This window comes from Lactuca virosa, chromosome 8 (genome assembly GCF_052849685.1).
Source record: "Lactuca virosa cultivar CGN04683 chromosome 8, Lactuca_virosa_CGN04683_v6, whole genome shotgun sequence".
Classification (NCBI taxonomy): Eukaryota; Viridiplantae; Streptophyta; class Magnoliopsida; order Asterales; family Asteraceae; genus Lactuca; species Lactuca virosa.
Genome location: NC_136433.1, coordinates 125,709,829 through 125,725,895, shown reverse-complemented (window position 1 = coordinate 125,725,895; position 16,067 = coordinate 125,709,829). Strand labels below are relative to the sequence as shown.

The 16,067-nt window shown below is 39.8% G+C and overlaps 1 protein-coding gene and 2 non-coding genes across 3 annotated transcripts; 1 reads left to right on the top strand and 2 right to left on the bottom strand.

The window, feature by feature from the left end:
* Positions 1–225: 225 nt before the first annotated feature.
* Positions 226–332, bottom strand: LOC145135298 (small nucleolar RNA R71). The gene has a single exon (XR_013719761.1). It is a non-coding gene; the product is annotated as a small nucleolar RNA R71 (small nucleolar RNA).
* Positions 333–1,117: 785 nt separating this feature from the next.
* Positions 1,118–2,017, top strand: LOC145130819 (uncharacterized). Its single transcript, XM_079065579.1, has one exon. The coding sequence runs from the start codon at positions 1,118–1,120 to the stop codon at positions 2,015–2,017; it is 900 nt and encodes a 299-aa protein (XP_078921705.1).
* Positions 2,018–6,513: 4,496 nt separating this feature from the next.
* Positions 6,514–6,620, bottom strand: LOC145135010 (small nucleolar RNA R71). Its single transcript, XR_013719491.1, has one exon. It is a non-coding gene; the product is annotated as a small nucleolar RNA R71 (small nucleolar RNA).
* Positions 6,621–16,067: the final 9,447 nt, after the last annotated feature.

Sequence of the window (16,067 nt, the reverse complement as noted above, 5' to 3'; positions counted from 1 at the left end):
GATCACAAGGACACATACAAGCACTTAGATGAGGTCAGTGACATAGCCGACTACTTCAACGTCCCTAATGTGGCTCGCGACATTGTTATGCTTCGTATGCTACCAGTCACGTTTAAGGGAGCTGCGAAAGACTGGCTCAAATCACTCCCTCCAAGATCCATTACCACTTGGGCTAAGATGAAGTAAGAATTCATTGATCAATTTTGCCCTCCTTCAAAGATAGCGAAGTTGAAGAAGGCCATAGCAAACTTTGAGCAACAAGCTGGAGAGTCCTTATACGAGGCGTGGGAGAGATACAAAGGTTTACTAAGGAATTGCCCACATCATGATCTTAATAGCCAACAAGAAGTCTCCATTTTCTATGATGGAGTGAATGTGACCACAAGGCAACTTCTTGACTCGCAAGGACCACTTACGAACAAAGCACCCCCGGTGATAAAGCAACTAATTGAAGAATTCTCTAAACACTCTAGAGAATATCATAACCCAAGGAATGAACCAAGTCGGGGGGTGGTGAATTCTATTACTGATGATATGGCAGCAATGATGGCAAAATTGGAAAGCATGGATCGAAGAATGACTAATATGGACCAATCCATCCATGCCATTAGAGTGGGTTGTGAAAACTGTAAAGGGCCTCACCTTACTAAAGACTGCGACCTTGACGAGAACGGGAACCGGAAAGTACAAGTGTGCTACTCAAGTGGTGATAGGTACGATGACAATTGGCGAAAACCCAAGAAGAAATGGCTCCCGTATGATGAGTACAAAAAGGCAAAGGAGGAAAAGTACAAACAAAAAGATAGAGGCTTTTATCAAAAGGATGAACTGGTGCAAGAAAAGAAATCAGATTTTGAAGACATGCTCACGAGATTTGCAGCTGCATCCGAAAAGAGACACAATGATACCGATGCTGCAATAAAAAGAACAACGAAATATGTTAAGAGAGCATCAAACCATGATGATAGATCAACAAGCCATGCTTAGGAATCAGCAAGCATCTATTCTGAACATTAAAAAACAACTAGGCCAACTTGCACTACAAATAAACGAGAGACAACCGGGTGGACTTCCTAGTAATACCGAAAATAATCCAAGAGGTGCACATATAAATATCATGACGACTAGGAGTGGGAAGATTATTACTCCTTTGATCCCCATTCAGAAAGAAGATCCAAAACTGGTGCAAGAGGAGGCAGAAAAGCAGAAATCATTGAAACTCGACACGACTCGCCGAGTCGAAGACACGGACTCGACGAGTCCACCACCTGAATTGAAAAAAGAGCCTCCTGTTAAACCTTATCAACATCCATTACCTTTTCCAGGCCGAGCTAGACAAGATAAGCATGATGTTGATTATCAAAAGTTCCTGGAACACATCAAAGCCCTTCAAATTAATATTCCCTTCATCGAGGTGGTTGCACAAATGCCCAAGTATGCCAAATTCTTAAAGGAACTCCTCACAAATAGAAAGAAGATGGAAGAAGTAAAGGAGGTAGTTCTTAATGAAAATTGTTCAGCCGCCATGTTGAACAGAGTGCTTAAGAAGAGAGGTGACCCGGGTAGTTTGACATTGCCTTGTCAATTCGGAAATTTGGCAACTATACATGCATTAGCGGATTCGGGGGCAAGTGTAAATCTCATGCCATATTCGTTCTTTAAGAAATTAAACCTGCCGAAGCCAAGGCCAATTCGAATGGCAATACACTTAGCTAATAAAACGGTGACATTTCCAAGGGGAATATGCGAGGACCTATTGGTAAAAGTTGATAAGTTCGTGTTTCCAGCGGACTTTATAGTACTAGACATGGAAGCGGATCCTCAAGTCCCGATCATACTTGGAAGACCTTTCCTCAACACCGCGAGTGCTATAGTAGATATGCGAGATTCCAAACTCACCCTTAGGGCGGGGGATGAATCAGTTACATTTAGGGTTGATCATGCAATGAAGCATTCAAGGTTTAGTGATGATACGACATTCTCCGTAGATATGTTGGACGAACTAATAGAAGATTAGAAAGAAGACAAGTCGAGCGATTCCACCATTACTTTTGAAGAAGATTTTGATGTTGAAAAGGACCTGAAAGAGATAGAGAGACTGCTAGAAGAGGCCGACTACAATGACTTAATCATAAGTGCAGAACGCTCGACTTGTCGAGTCAACACCACAGACTCGACGAGTCCATACGGGAAATTGCGATCAGATAAGGAATTTACCCTTGACTCGACGTGTCCCCTATCTCAACTCGCCGTGTCCAGTATGCAAAACACAAAAACAGATTTCAAAACTTTACCTGATCATTTGGAGTATGCATTTCTTGAATATGGTGATCAAAAACCAGTAATTATAGCTTCTGACCTCTCCAAATCTGAAAAAGAAGAGTTAGTCCATGTCTTAAAGAAGAGAAAGAATTCCATTGCATGGAATATCACCGATATCAAAGGAATAAGCCCCTCTTATTTCTCTCACAAGATCAACCTGGAAGAAGGAGCAAAGCCTGTAGTGCAACATCAAAGGCGATTAAACCCGAACATGCAAGAAGTGGTCAAGAAGGAAGTAGTCAAGCTTTTAGACGCGGGGATCATTTATTCTATTTCCGACAGTCCATGGGTTAGTCCCGTTCAAGTGGTGTCCAAGAAAGGCGGGATGACGGTAGTAACGAACGAGAAGAACGAGCTTATTCCGACCCGAACGGTAACCGGTTGGCGGGTGTGCATCGATTATCGAAAGCTAAACGATGCCACTCGTAAAGACCATTTTCCCTTATCTTTTATTGATCAAATGCTTGAAAGATTATCCGGCCATAGCTATTATTGTTTCTTAGACGGATTTTCGGGTTACTTTCAAATACCCATAGACCCAATTGACCAAGAAAAGACTACTTTCACTTGCCCAAGTGGGACTTTTGCATATCGCCGCATGCCTTTTGGGTTATGCAATGCACCTGCAACCTTTCAAAGATGCATGACGGCAATATTCCACGACATGGTGGAAAAGTTTATGGAAGTATTTATGGACGATTTTTCTGTTTTCGGATCTTCCTTTCATGATTGTCTTGCTAACCTTGACTTGATGCTTGCTAGGTGCGAAAAAACCGATTTAGTTCTCAATTAGGAAAAATGTCACTTTATGGTTAAAGAGGGTATAGTCTTGGGTCACAAGGTATCCAAAGCGGGAATTGAGGTGGATCGGGCAAAAATTGATACAATTGCTAAATTACCTCCACCAACTAATGTGAAGGGCATTAGGAGTTTTTTAGGTCACGCGGGTTTTTACCGTCGTTTTATAAAAGATTTTTCTAAAATAAATAGACCTCTAACTCAATTACTTTTAAAAGATGCACCATTTAATTTTACTAAAGAGTATCTAGAGGCTTTTGAAATTTTGAAAGAAAAATTGACTAATGCCCCGATCATTATTGCCCCGAATTGGAAATTGTCTTTTGAAATAATGTGCGACGCAAGCGACTTTGCATTAGGAGCCGTACTTAGCCAAAGGGTTGATAAGCACTTTCGACCCATTTATTATGCAAGCAAGACTTTGAATCTGGCCCAAGAAAATTACACCACAACCGAGAAAGAATTACTAGCCTTGGTGTATGCTTTTGACAAATTCCGCCCTTATCTTATTTTATCTAAAACCACTGTTTTCACTGACCACTCTGCTATCAAGTACTTGTTTGCCAAGCAGGATGTGAAGCCTAGATTGATTCGATGGGTACTTTTATTACAAGAATTTGACATCGAGATCAAGGATAAAAAGGGAATGGAGAATGTTGCGGCTGATCATCTTTCTAGATTAGAAAATACAGAAAGTGAGGATAAAGACAACATGGATATTGCAGATAGCTTCCCGGAAGAATATTTGATGATGGTTGTGGATGAAGACCCATGGTATGCAGATATTGCAAATTACTTGGCTGGCAATTACCTTCCAAAAGGCCTTACCCATCAACAAAAGAAGAAATTATTTTCTGAAATTAAATATTATTTTTGGGATGAGTCTTACCTTTTTAGAAGCTGTGCGGATGGAATCATAAGAAGATGTGTTTTTGGCAAGTAAAGTCGTGACATATTAGAGCATTGCCACAATGGACCAGCAGGAGGACATCATGGAGTACAATACACTGCTTAAAAAAGTGTTTGATGCGGGATTTTATTGGCCCACTATTTTCAAAGATGTGGCTTTGATATGTGCATATTTAGCCATGTGTTTAGTATATATTTTATCAATTATTAGCTAATTATTTGCATAATATGGACAAAAGGTACTTAATAATGTCTAAATTATATTTTCAGTCCAGAAGACATGCTTGGAAGCAAAAAGGAAGAAGGAGAAGCAATCAGAAGCTGGAGAATGAAGAAAGAAGAACAAACCTGGAACTACTCGGCGAGTTCCAATGAATGTACGCGAAGTAATGTCCAGGAATCCTTGCCGTACACGTATTTCTCAAAGAAACTCGGCGAGTTGGATGCCTACTCGCCGAGTTGCCCCTGTTTTGAGATAATTATAAATAGAGGATCTAATTCCGAATTAGGGGGTTTTTTGGCATCTCTGGAGAATTACTTGCGACTAAGGAAACCCTTGGAGACCTGAAGAACCCTAATCTTTGATCTTTAGAAGACTCAAGGCGAATTAGGTTAAATTTTCCACTTATTCTTAGAAGTGAATCATGTTTAGATCAACTAAATTCGTTTTTAGCTTTTCTTTTACTGTAATCATGAGCTGAATTTTCGTAGTTTCTGTTTAGGAAAGACCAAATTACTCCTATGGTTTGATTTATACTTTGATTGATTGATTATTGGTGATTTATTAAGTTAAATTTGTTAAAGACCCTTATGCATTAACCATAACTATTTTCTGTTAATAGGAAGACAATTAGGCTGCATGAACATCTCTTAATTGTTAACGTCATATGATTTATGTGAACACTTCATTATATGCCTAGGATTAGTGAATATGAAACTAGGATTAATTAGAGAATGGGTAAATTAATGTGTGAGCTTGTTTGAGACACCAACAAACAAGAGGTTAGTTGAATTACTAATTTGATTAACCAATTACAAATCTTATTTCATCCAAATAATTGAACTAGGAAGTTAATTAGTTTAAACACTTGATCACTGCTTGAATTGATTAATTTCCTAAGGGTTGGTAATAGCGAATGCGAATCTAATCACTATAGTTGGTAACCAATAACAACTAATTTATTACTTTACCATAAAATTAACCATAGGAGTGAATTGGTTGGACCTAAACAGAAACCCTTTTATCAAATTTGATGAATTTTTACTTGTTTTAGTTGATTAGTTAATTACGTGTTAGGTGGTGTGTTTAAGTTTCTAGTCTTGTAAAACTAGAGAAAACCCTTTACTTTTATTACTTGTTTAGTTAAAATTAGTTATTAGTTTAATTTCCGTTCCCTGAGTTCGACACCCTACTTATTCAACTATACCACTAAAAGACAGGTTCACTGCCTTTGTGTGCTAAATCTATATTTTTAGAGTAGGAATAAAACCAGTGCATTTTACGCACATCAAGTTTTTGGCGCCGTTGCCGGGGAGCGGTTCAAAGATTAGCACTAATTTCTAGTTTTATCGATCCTTTGTGTGAGATTTATCTTGCACAAAGTTATTTTTTTTGGTAATTTAGTTTATAGGATTAGTATTCATAGTTTTCTGTTTTAGAAATTTAATTAGATTTTTTTTTTTCTGTTTCTGCCTTGAACTCGCTGAGTGCAATCGACGCTACTCGGCGAGTCCATCGCTGATTCACAGCTTTTAATTTAGTTTCTTTTTGTTCTTTTTACGCGTTTTTCTTACTTTAATTGCAGTTGTTACATGACCCGAGGATCCAATACGTCTTTGGTTCCCCCACTTGAAGACCCGGAGTCCGCTCTAAGAAAGAACAAAGGAAAAACCGTTGTAGAATCCGCTTCTTCAAAGAACTCACCTTTGAAGAATCTCAAATCCGTTTTTAGCAAGAAAAAGAGCAGCAAATCAGGAGCATCCAGCACCTCTTCCTTGGCAAACGAAGACCCAATCAAGGAAGACATCGTGAACGAGTCCGAAGGAAAAGAAAGCAAATTTGAAGAAGGTAGCGATCTAGAAGGTAACTTTGACAACACCATGGCGAACATTGATGAAATTCCCATGGGCGAATGGAAGAAAAGGATATGGGACGATACCGGCCCGGGACTTGTACAACCCGCAATTCCCGCGACTGCCACTTTTGAGCTTAAGGGTCACATTCTTGCTCAACTCAAGGAGATCCCCTTCTATGGAAAAGACCACGAGGATGCCTATAAACACTTGGATGAAGTCAATGATGTAGCTGATTATTTTAATGTTCCAAATGTACCTCGCGAAACCCAGCTGCTTCGTATGCTTCCAGTTACATTCAAGGGTGCTGCAAAGGATTGGCTCAAGTCACTCCCTCCCGGATCCATCACTACATGGGCTAAGATGAAGGAAGAATTTATTGACCAGTTTTGCCCACCCTCGAAAATAGCCAAGTTGAAGAAAGCTATCGCCAACTTTGAACAACAACTTGGAGAGTCCCTTTATGAGGCATGGGAGAGATACAAAAGTCTACTAAGGAATTGCCCACATCATGATCTTAATAGCCAACAAGAAGTCTCCATTTTCTATGATGGAGTCAATGTAACAACTAGGCAGCTCCTAGACTCGCAAGGACCCCTCACAAAGAAGGCACCCCCGGTGATCAAAGAACTGATTGAAGAATTCTCTAAGCATTCTAGAGAATACCACAATCCAAGGAATGATATGACCAAGGGATCGGCTTACGCAGCTTCTGAAGATTTGTCGGCAGTTATGGCAATGTTGAAAACCATGGATAGAAGGATGGATAAAATGGATCAAACAATCCATGCTATTCGGGTAGGATGTGAAAATTGCAATGGGCCTCATCTAACTAGAGATTGTGATTTGGACGAGAACGGGAATAAGAAAGTGCAAGTATGCTATTCTAGTGGTGATAGGTTCGATGACGATTGGCGAAAACCTAAGAAATAATGGCTCCCTTATGATGAGTACAAGAAAGCGAGGGAGGAGAAATTTAGACAAAAGTCAAGGGGTTTTTACCAAAAGGAGGAGCCGGTACAAGAAAAGAAACCAAATCTAGAAGAAATGCTCACTAAATTTGTAGCTGCATCCGAAAAAAGACACAATGACCACGATGCTGCAATACAAGATACAAGAACAATATTAAGGAATCAGCAAGCATCTATTCACAGCATTGAGAAGCAGCTGGGGCAACTTGCCCAACAAATGAATCAAAGAGCACCAGGAGAACTTCCGAGTAACACCGAAAAAAATCCAAAAGGCGCACATATAAACATTGTCACAACTAGGAGTGGGAAGATTATAACCCCTCTGGCCCCTATTCAGAACAAAGATCCGAAGCCGGTGCAAGAAAAGGAGACAGAAGGGCAGAATCAAGATCAGAACCAGCTGAGCCCAGACCCTACTCGCCGAGTACATGATATGGACTCGGCGAGTCCGCCACCTGATCAGAAAAGTCAAACTCCTGTTAAGCCATATCAGCCTCCACTGCCATATCCAGCCCGAGCTAGACAAGAAAAGAATGAAGAATACTACCAGAAGTTTCTAGACCACATAAAGGCTCTTCAAATCAACATACCATTCATAGAAGCGGTTGCCCAAATGCCAAAATATGCCAAATTTTTCAAGGAGCTTCTAACTAATAGAAGGAAGATGGAAGAAGTGAAGAAGGTGGTCCTAAACGAAAATTGTTCAGCTGCTATGTTGAACACGCTTCCTAAGAAGAAAGGAGATCCGGGAAGTTTAACATTGCCCTGTCAATTTGGAAACTTGGCCACCATATATGCACTAGCTGATTCGGGAGCAAGTGTAAACCTCATGCCTTATTTATTTTTCAAAAAGTTAGATCTCCTCGAGCCAAGACCTATTCTCATGGCAATCCACGTAGCAAACAAAACGATTACATTTCCTAGGGGAATTTGTGAAGATCTTTTGGTAAAGGTGGATAAGTTCGTGTTCCCCGCGGATTTTATAATTTTGGACATGGAAGCGGATCCTCAAGTCTCGATCATCCTTGGAAGACCTTTCCTTAACGCCGCAAGCGCTATAGTTGACATGCGAGATTCAAAACTTACTCTACGGGTGGGAGATGAATCAGCACTTTCGGGGTTGATCAAGCCATGAAGCATGCAAGGAACAGTGATGACACGGCATTTTCAATTGATATGTTGGATGAATTAATGGAGGAATGGAACAATGAAGAACCAAACAAGTCCACCATCGCCTTTGATGAAGAACTTGATGCTGAAAGAGACCTACTGGAAATAGAGAGACTGCTGGAAGAAGCTGATTATAATGAACTAATAAAAACCACTGAGCAGCCTACTCGCCGAGTAGCCCCGATCGACTCGCCGAGTCCATATGAAGAACCCATAGTTAACGCGAATTCTGCCCAGGACTCGATGAGTCCCTTCACTAGACTCGACGTGTTCAACATGCAGAACACGAAAATAGAGCTGAAATTGCTACCAGATCACTTGGAGTACGCATTCCTTGAAGATGGCCAACAAAAACCTGTTATAATATCTTCTGACCTCTCCAAATCTGAAAAAGAAGAATTAGTCCATGTCCTAAAGAAGAGAAAGAGTGCCATTGCATGGAGTATCACCGATATCAAGGGAATAAGCCCCTCTTATTGCTCTCACAAGATCAACCTGGAAGAAGAAGCAAAGCCGGTAGTGCAACACCAAAGAAGACTGAACCCGAACATGCAAGAAGTGGTCAAGAAGGAAGTAGTCAAGCTTTTAGATGTGGGGATCATTTATTCTATTTCCGACAGTCCATGGGTTAGTCCTGTTCAAGTGGTGCCCAAGAAAGGCGGGATGACGGTCGTAGCAAACGAGAAGAACGAGCTTATTCCGACCCAAACGGTAACCGGTTGGCGAGTGTGCATCGATTATCGAAAACTAAACGATGCCACTCGTAAAGACCATTTTCCTTTACCTTTTATTGATCAAATGCTTGAAAGATTGTCCGGCCATAGCTACTATTGTTTCTTAGACGGATTTTCGGGTTACTTCCAAATACCCATAGACCCAATTGACCAAGAAAATACTACTTTCACTTGCCCGAGTGGGACTTTTGCCTATCACCGCATGCCCTTTGGGTTATGCAATGCACCTGCGACATTTCAAAGGTGCATGACGGCCATATTCCATGACATGGTGGAAAAATTCATGGAAGTATTTATGGACGATTTTTCTGTTTTTGGATCTTCCTTCCATGATTGTCTTGCTAACCTGGATTTAATGCTTGCAAGGTGTGAAAAAACCGATTTAGTCCTCAATTGGGAAAAATGTCACTTTATGGTTAAAGAGGGTATAGTCTCGGGCCACAAGGTATCCAAAGCGGGAATTGAGGTGGATCGGGCAAAAATAGATACAATTGCTAAATTACCTCCACCAACTAATGTAAAGGGCATTAGGAGTTTTTTAGGTCACGCGGGTTTTTACCGCCGTTTCATAAAAGATTTTTCTAAAATAACTAGACCTCTAACACAATTACTTTTAAAAGATGCACCATTTAATTTCACTAAAGAGTGTTTAGAGGCTTTTGAATTTCTGAAAGAAAAATTAACTAATGTCCCGATCATTATTGCCCCGAATTGGAACCTACCTTTTGAAATAATGTGTGACGCGAGCGACTTTGCATTAGGAGCTGTACTTGGCCAAAGGGTTGATAAGCACTTTCGACCCATTTATTATGCAAGCAAGACTTTGAATCAGGCCCAAGAAAATTACACCACAACTGAAAAAGAATTACTAGCCGTGGTGTATGCTTTTGACAAATTCCGCCCTTATCTTATTTTATCTAAAACCATTGTTTTTACTGACCACTCTGCTATTAAGTACTAAGGAGGATGCAAAGCCAAGATTGATACGTTGGGTTCTACTTTTACAAGAATTTGATATCGAGATACGCGATAAAAAGGGAATGGAGAATGTAGCTGCCGACCACTTATCAAGACTAGAAAACCAGCATTTGGAAGCATTGGAAGAAGATAAACTTGGAGATGACTTTCCGAACGAGTACATTTTAGTGACCACGGGGGAGGAGCCATGGTTTGCAGATATAGCTAATTACTTAGCTACCAATTATATTCCAAAAGATTTTACCCGCCAACAAAAGAAGAAATTCTTTTCAGAAATAAAATACTACTTTTGGGACGAGCCATATGTTTTCCGAAGCTGCGCGGATGGGATCATAAGGAGATGTGTATTTGGGAAGGAAAGCCGAGAAATTTTGGAGCATTGCCATAGCGGACCCACCGGTGGACATCATGGGGCACATTACACGGCTAAGAAGATATTTGATATTGGGTTTTATTGGCCCACAATATTTAAAGATGCTACCCAATATGTCAAAGAGTGTAATGTATGCCAAAGAGTGGGAAACATATCATCCCGAAACGAGATGCCACAACATAGTATTCAAGTCTGTGAAGTGTTTGATGTGTGGGGGATCGATTTCATGGGACCATTTCCAATGTCAAAAGGGAACAAATATATTTTGGTGGCGGTTGATTATGTATCCAAATGGGCGGAGGCACAAGCTTTACCAACTAATGATGCTCGGGTGGTGGTGCGCTTTCTAAAGAAGTTATTCTCAAGATTTGGAGTCCCTAAAGCTCTTATTAGTGACCGGGGCACTCACTTTGCCAATGATCAATTAGAAAAAGTGTTAAGAAAATATGGGGTAACCCATAAATTCTCTACATCTTACCATCCACAAACTAGTGGGCAAACTGAAGTGATGAATAGAGCATTAAAAAGAATTTTGGAGAGATCGGTGGGTAGCAATCGAAAGGAATGGTCGGATAGGTTATATGATGCACTTTGGGCCTTCCAAACAGCTTTCAAAACACCTATTGGTACTACACCATATAGGCTAGTTTATGGGAAGCAATGTCATTTACCGGTAGAAATAGAGCATAAAGCTTTTTGGGCTTTAAAAATGTGCAATTTTGATGTAGCTGAACTTAGAACCAACCGGTTGATGCAAATGAATGCTCATGAAGAACTTAGGAATGAGGCTTACACTAGCTCCTTGATTTACAAAGAAAAAACCAAGAATTGGCATGACAAAAGAATCAAGGGTAATAAAGACTTTCACGAAGGGCAAAAAGTGTTACTTTTTAATTCAAGGCTCAAACTCTTTCCGGGCAAGCTAAAGTCACGATGGGGTGGTCCATTTATAGTGAAGAAGGTTTTTCCACATGGAGCTATTGAGTTATTATGAAGAGATGGCACTCCTTTCAAAGTTAATGGACATAGGATGAAAAAATATGAAGAAGGAATCCCGAGGAATGAAGAACTTGAAGAAGGGTTGCTGCTGGAAGGCATGGCAGAAACGTAAAGCGGGAAGGAGTCCAGCTAACGACTCCTTAAAAAGAAGCGCTTCCGGGAGGCAACCCGAGTTTAGAGTTTGCATTTCTTTTCCCTTTATTTTTCTTTTTGTTTTTCACTTTTAGGATCTGTTTTTTTTTTCAATCTTCTTCTGAAATTATGCTTAACATGATTGCTTGAGGGCAAGCAATGCGCAAAGTTTGGGGTGGTGGCTTAAAAAATGAGTTTTTTTCAAACTGAATGATGAACTCGCCGAGTTCATAAATTACTCGGCGAGTACATTTTGAAATCCACGAAAAATCGCGAACTCGCGTTTCTACTCGGCGAGTAGGTGTTCCTACTCGACGAGTCCACGTATTTACTTGAAAAAAATTTTTATTTTTTTTTTACAATCTGTAAATAGGGTTTCTTTTACCCTAATCATTTTCACCAGCCGCCTCCCAAGCATACTCGCCGAGCATTTCGTTTTCTCTCAAGCAACTCCTTTGATTTCTCGCTGAATCTTCATCTACAAAGCCAAAGGTAGGATTTTTCCTTCAGATTCTTGCTAGAGGTCACAACTTTAACAGTTTTTAGTGCTTATTATGTAAAAATCCGGATTTGGGGGATTACTCCAATTCTAGGGTTTTGATTTTAGGATAAATTAGGAGGATATGGACAAAATTTCTTGTGAATTTATGCTTAAAGGACTTAGAACAGCAAACCCCTATGTAAATATCTGTGTTTTGTTGACACAATCTGGACCGAGAGGAAACTGCACTCGCAGTTCATACTACTCGCCGAGTAGTTCATGAACTCGACGATTTCATGTCATGATAGATCTGTTATGGTTAATTTTAATTTTTTGGGATTTGTTTGTTGTTGTTTTCATGATATTGTTCTGCAGAAATCATGTCCAGAAGAGGCCAGAGCTCTAGAGGAGGAGGTTATGGAGACATTCCATGGCTTGCCTTCCCACGAATTACTTCAAAGTCTTCGCAAGCTCGGGCGAAAAACAGATTGGAGACGCTGAGACAGAAAGATATTTACCTCCCCAATGCAATTAATTGGGATTGGCTGAGTCAGACTGGGTTGGAAGAGGAGTTAACACCCTACTTGGTGAAATCTTTTGACGTGAGAGGAGCAACAATAATCTGTGATGGGTGGATGCAGCTTTTCAAAATGCAAGAACCCGTATTTAAGGAACTGTGCTGGGAATTCTTTGCTACTATCTCGTTCCGGGGTGGTAGTGAATACTATAACCCAAATGTTATCACTTTTTGCCTTGGAGGGGAGCTGCGTCAGTGCAGCATAGCAGAACTTGCTTGGAGGGTAGGTCTTTATGATCAAAACGTCATTATGTCGGAGGACTTTGAAACATTTTTGGAGCAATGTCATAAGGATCTTCCCGAGGAAGTCGTTGCCTCCACTTGGTGGAATAGTATTGCAAATCGGGTTTATATTCCCTCTTCTACTCAGGAAGGCCATATACGTTCTCCGATCCATCGTCTCATCCACCGCCTCATTGCTAGCACCATCAACATGAGGAAGGATGATGACAAAGTCCCTACTCTCGATATTTTCTACTTGTGGAGCATAATCACCCCGGAAGTTTTTTGCAACTTGCCTTATTGTTTGGCAAAATATCTTGCGGATGGAGAGGTGAAGGAAAAGATTACCTCCAAAATTAATGGGGGTATGTTTGTTACAAGACTAGCAAGATCGTATGGGGTTTTGGATATGCAAGAGGCAAGGGCATTAACAGTAATTTCTCCTCCTCCATTTAGCACTACATTATTCCGGAGGGCAAGGATTGTGGAGAAGTTTGGGGATTCATATGCAATCCCACTTGAAGAGGAGGTGATTGTTCCCGAGGAGCCGGGAAGAAGAGTTAGGCAAAGGAGGGAACGGGCCCGAGAAGACCCACCGGTTATCCCGGTGGAAGACGAGGATGAGGGGTGGAATAATGTGGAGTATAGGAGGTATTTGGATGATATTGGCCGAGGTGTTAACTATAATAATGAGTCATTCACTTATCTCTTTCAACAAATGAACATTGCTCCAAGGCCCGGGCCCGGATATCCATACATAATGAGCTGGGAGGAGCGTATGCAAAGGAGGAACAACCAAGCAAGTGGAAGTGGAGCAGGAGGAGAGAACATGGAAGAAGAAGCTTGAAATTTGCTTTTATTTGGATGTTTTTATTTTTATTTTGTTTTGTTTGATGTTTGAACTTTGATGTACCCAAATATTAATTAGGATCTTGTTTGTTTTCTTTCACTTGTGGTTGTTTGTTTTTCAGGTTTGAAGATTAGGATATATTTAGGAGTCTCATTGGTCAAGGCTAAAGTGAGGGTTGGTTTAGATGAGAATGTGAAATGTTACATTTAAGGTTGAGTCCATTAGGAATAAGAGTGACAAAATGCGTTATTACTGAAGAAAATAAAAGAAGAGTCACTGATGTGTCCTGTTTCAGCATCTCAGCCAAGGATAAACAGCAGAAAAATTAATTTTCGACTCAGCATTCAACTTGTCGAGTGCACCTATGGTACTCGCCGAGTTTATGTGCAATTCCACGATTTTCTGCTGGAGTCCGGTCTACTCGCCGAGTACACGGTTGACTCGCCGAGTCCCTCAATGTTTCACTCTCAAGATCTATTTTGGGCACATTCACTATAGCTTTTATCCATATTTTTGTGAAGATTCATCTCTGGAAGATTTCTGAGAGCTTTGTCCTAAACAATTGGAGCTATTTAGATGTTTACCACACGCGACATGATACCCAAGGCATGGATGAGTTGTTCCCATGCCAAAGTCATCTGAAGATGGAGCTCAAAAGAAGAAAGATCACCCTCGCAACTACTATCCCAGGGGAGTTTGTTCCAATTCCCTCTTTATTTTTATGTTTTCTTATTCATGCATAATATGCAATGGGGACATTGCATAAATTAAGTGTGGGGTAGGGGGTTGATTATATTAGTTACATTAGAATCCTAATTTAGGCTTAATTTTTTTCAAAAATCTTGCATAAAAAATTGCTTAGGACTTAACTTAGAAAACTATGGTAAAAGTAATTAGGATTCCATGTTAGAATTATGTTGATGATTGCATGAAGACCCAAATGTTTAGTTGAGCCTATATACATTTTAGTGCATTTATGGCCTCCTTATTCTAGTGAAATCATGGGACAAAAACATGACCTCGCTTAGTTTGAGGGATGCAATATGTTTAGCATCGTGTACCAGAAATGTATCCAGGAAAATTTTATTTTTAACCAATAAAGGTTGAAGTTGAGCGCCCCTGCTTAAACATGTAGGTTTTTGAGTGATAAAAAAAAGTGAGGTACATGTAAAAATATAAAAAAAGAGAGAGAATTACAAGGAAAAGTTTGAAGAATTTTTTGGAGCATAAAAGTCAAAGTATGAAGATCAAAGATAAAAAAAATTCTGAAGAAATTCAAAAATTGAAGATACCCAAAAATCAAAGATCAAGTTGTCAAAGAAGTGAAGAACTCCAAAGAGCTTCATAGTGGTATCATAAATTGTAATTTTCTAGATTATGTATGCTTGGGTTGCTCAACCAAAAATACCTTGAGGATTAGGAAGTTTTCTGCGGATGGGTTCGGAGGGATGCATAAAATGAGCATTTTTCGGAATAAGTGGGCGAATGTTTATGAGGATTGTGAGTATTTAGAGTATTGGGAGGTCGTTAGGAAAATTTTAGACACAATGCATGCGTTGCGGTCTTGGCATAATGGTTGGGTTCAATTGGAATTGTCTTATGTGATTCTAGTGTGCTAAAATTCGGTTTTGCTTGGGGGCAAGCAAAAGTCAAGTGTGGGGTATTTTGATATGTGCATATTTAGCCATGTGTTTAGTATAGATTTTATCAATTATTTGCATAATATGGACAAAAGGTACTTAATAATGTCTAAATTATATTTTCAGTCCAGAAGACATGCTTGGAAGCGAAAAGGAAGAAGGAGAAGCAATCAGAAGCTGGAGAATGAAGAAAGAAGAACAAACCTGGAGCTACTCGGCGAGTCCAGAAGCTACTCGGCGAGTTCCAATGAATGTTCGCGAAGTAATGTCCAGGAATCCTTGCCGTACACGTATTTCTCAAAGGAACTCGGCGAGTTGGATACCTACTCGCCGAGTTGCCCCTGTTTTGAGATAATTATAAATAGAGGATCTAATTCCGAATTAGGGAGTTTTTTGGCATCTCTGGAGAATTACTTGCGACTAAGGAAACCCTTGGAGACCAGAAGAACCCTACTCTTTGATCTTTAGAAGACTCAAGGCGAATTAGGTTAAATTTTCCACTTATTCTTAGAAGTGAATCATGTTTAGATCAACTAAATTCGTTTTTATCTTTTCTTTTACTGTAATCATGAGCTGAATTTTCGTAGTTTCTGTTTAGGAAAGACCAAATTACTCCTATGGTTTGATTTATACTTTGATTGATTGATTATTGGTGATTTATTAAGTTAAATTTGTTAAAGACCCTTATGCATTAACCATAACTATTTTCTGTTAATAGGAAGACAATTAGGCTGCATGAACATCTCTTAATTGTTTACGTCATATGATTTATGTGAACACTTCATTATATGCCTAGGATTAGTGAATATGAAACTAGGATTAATTAGAGAATGGGTAA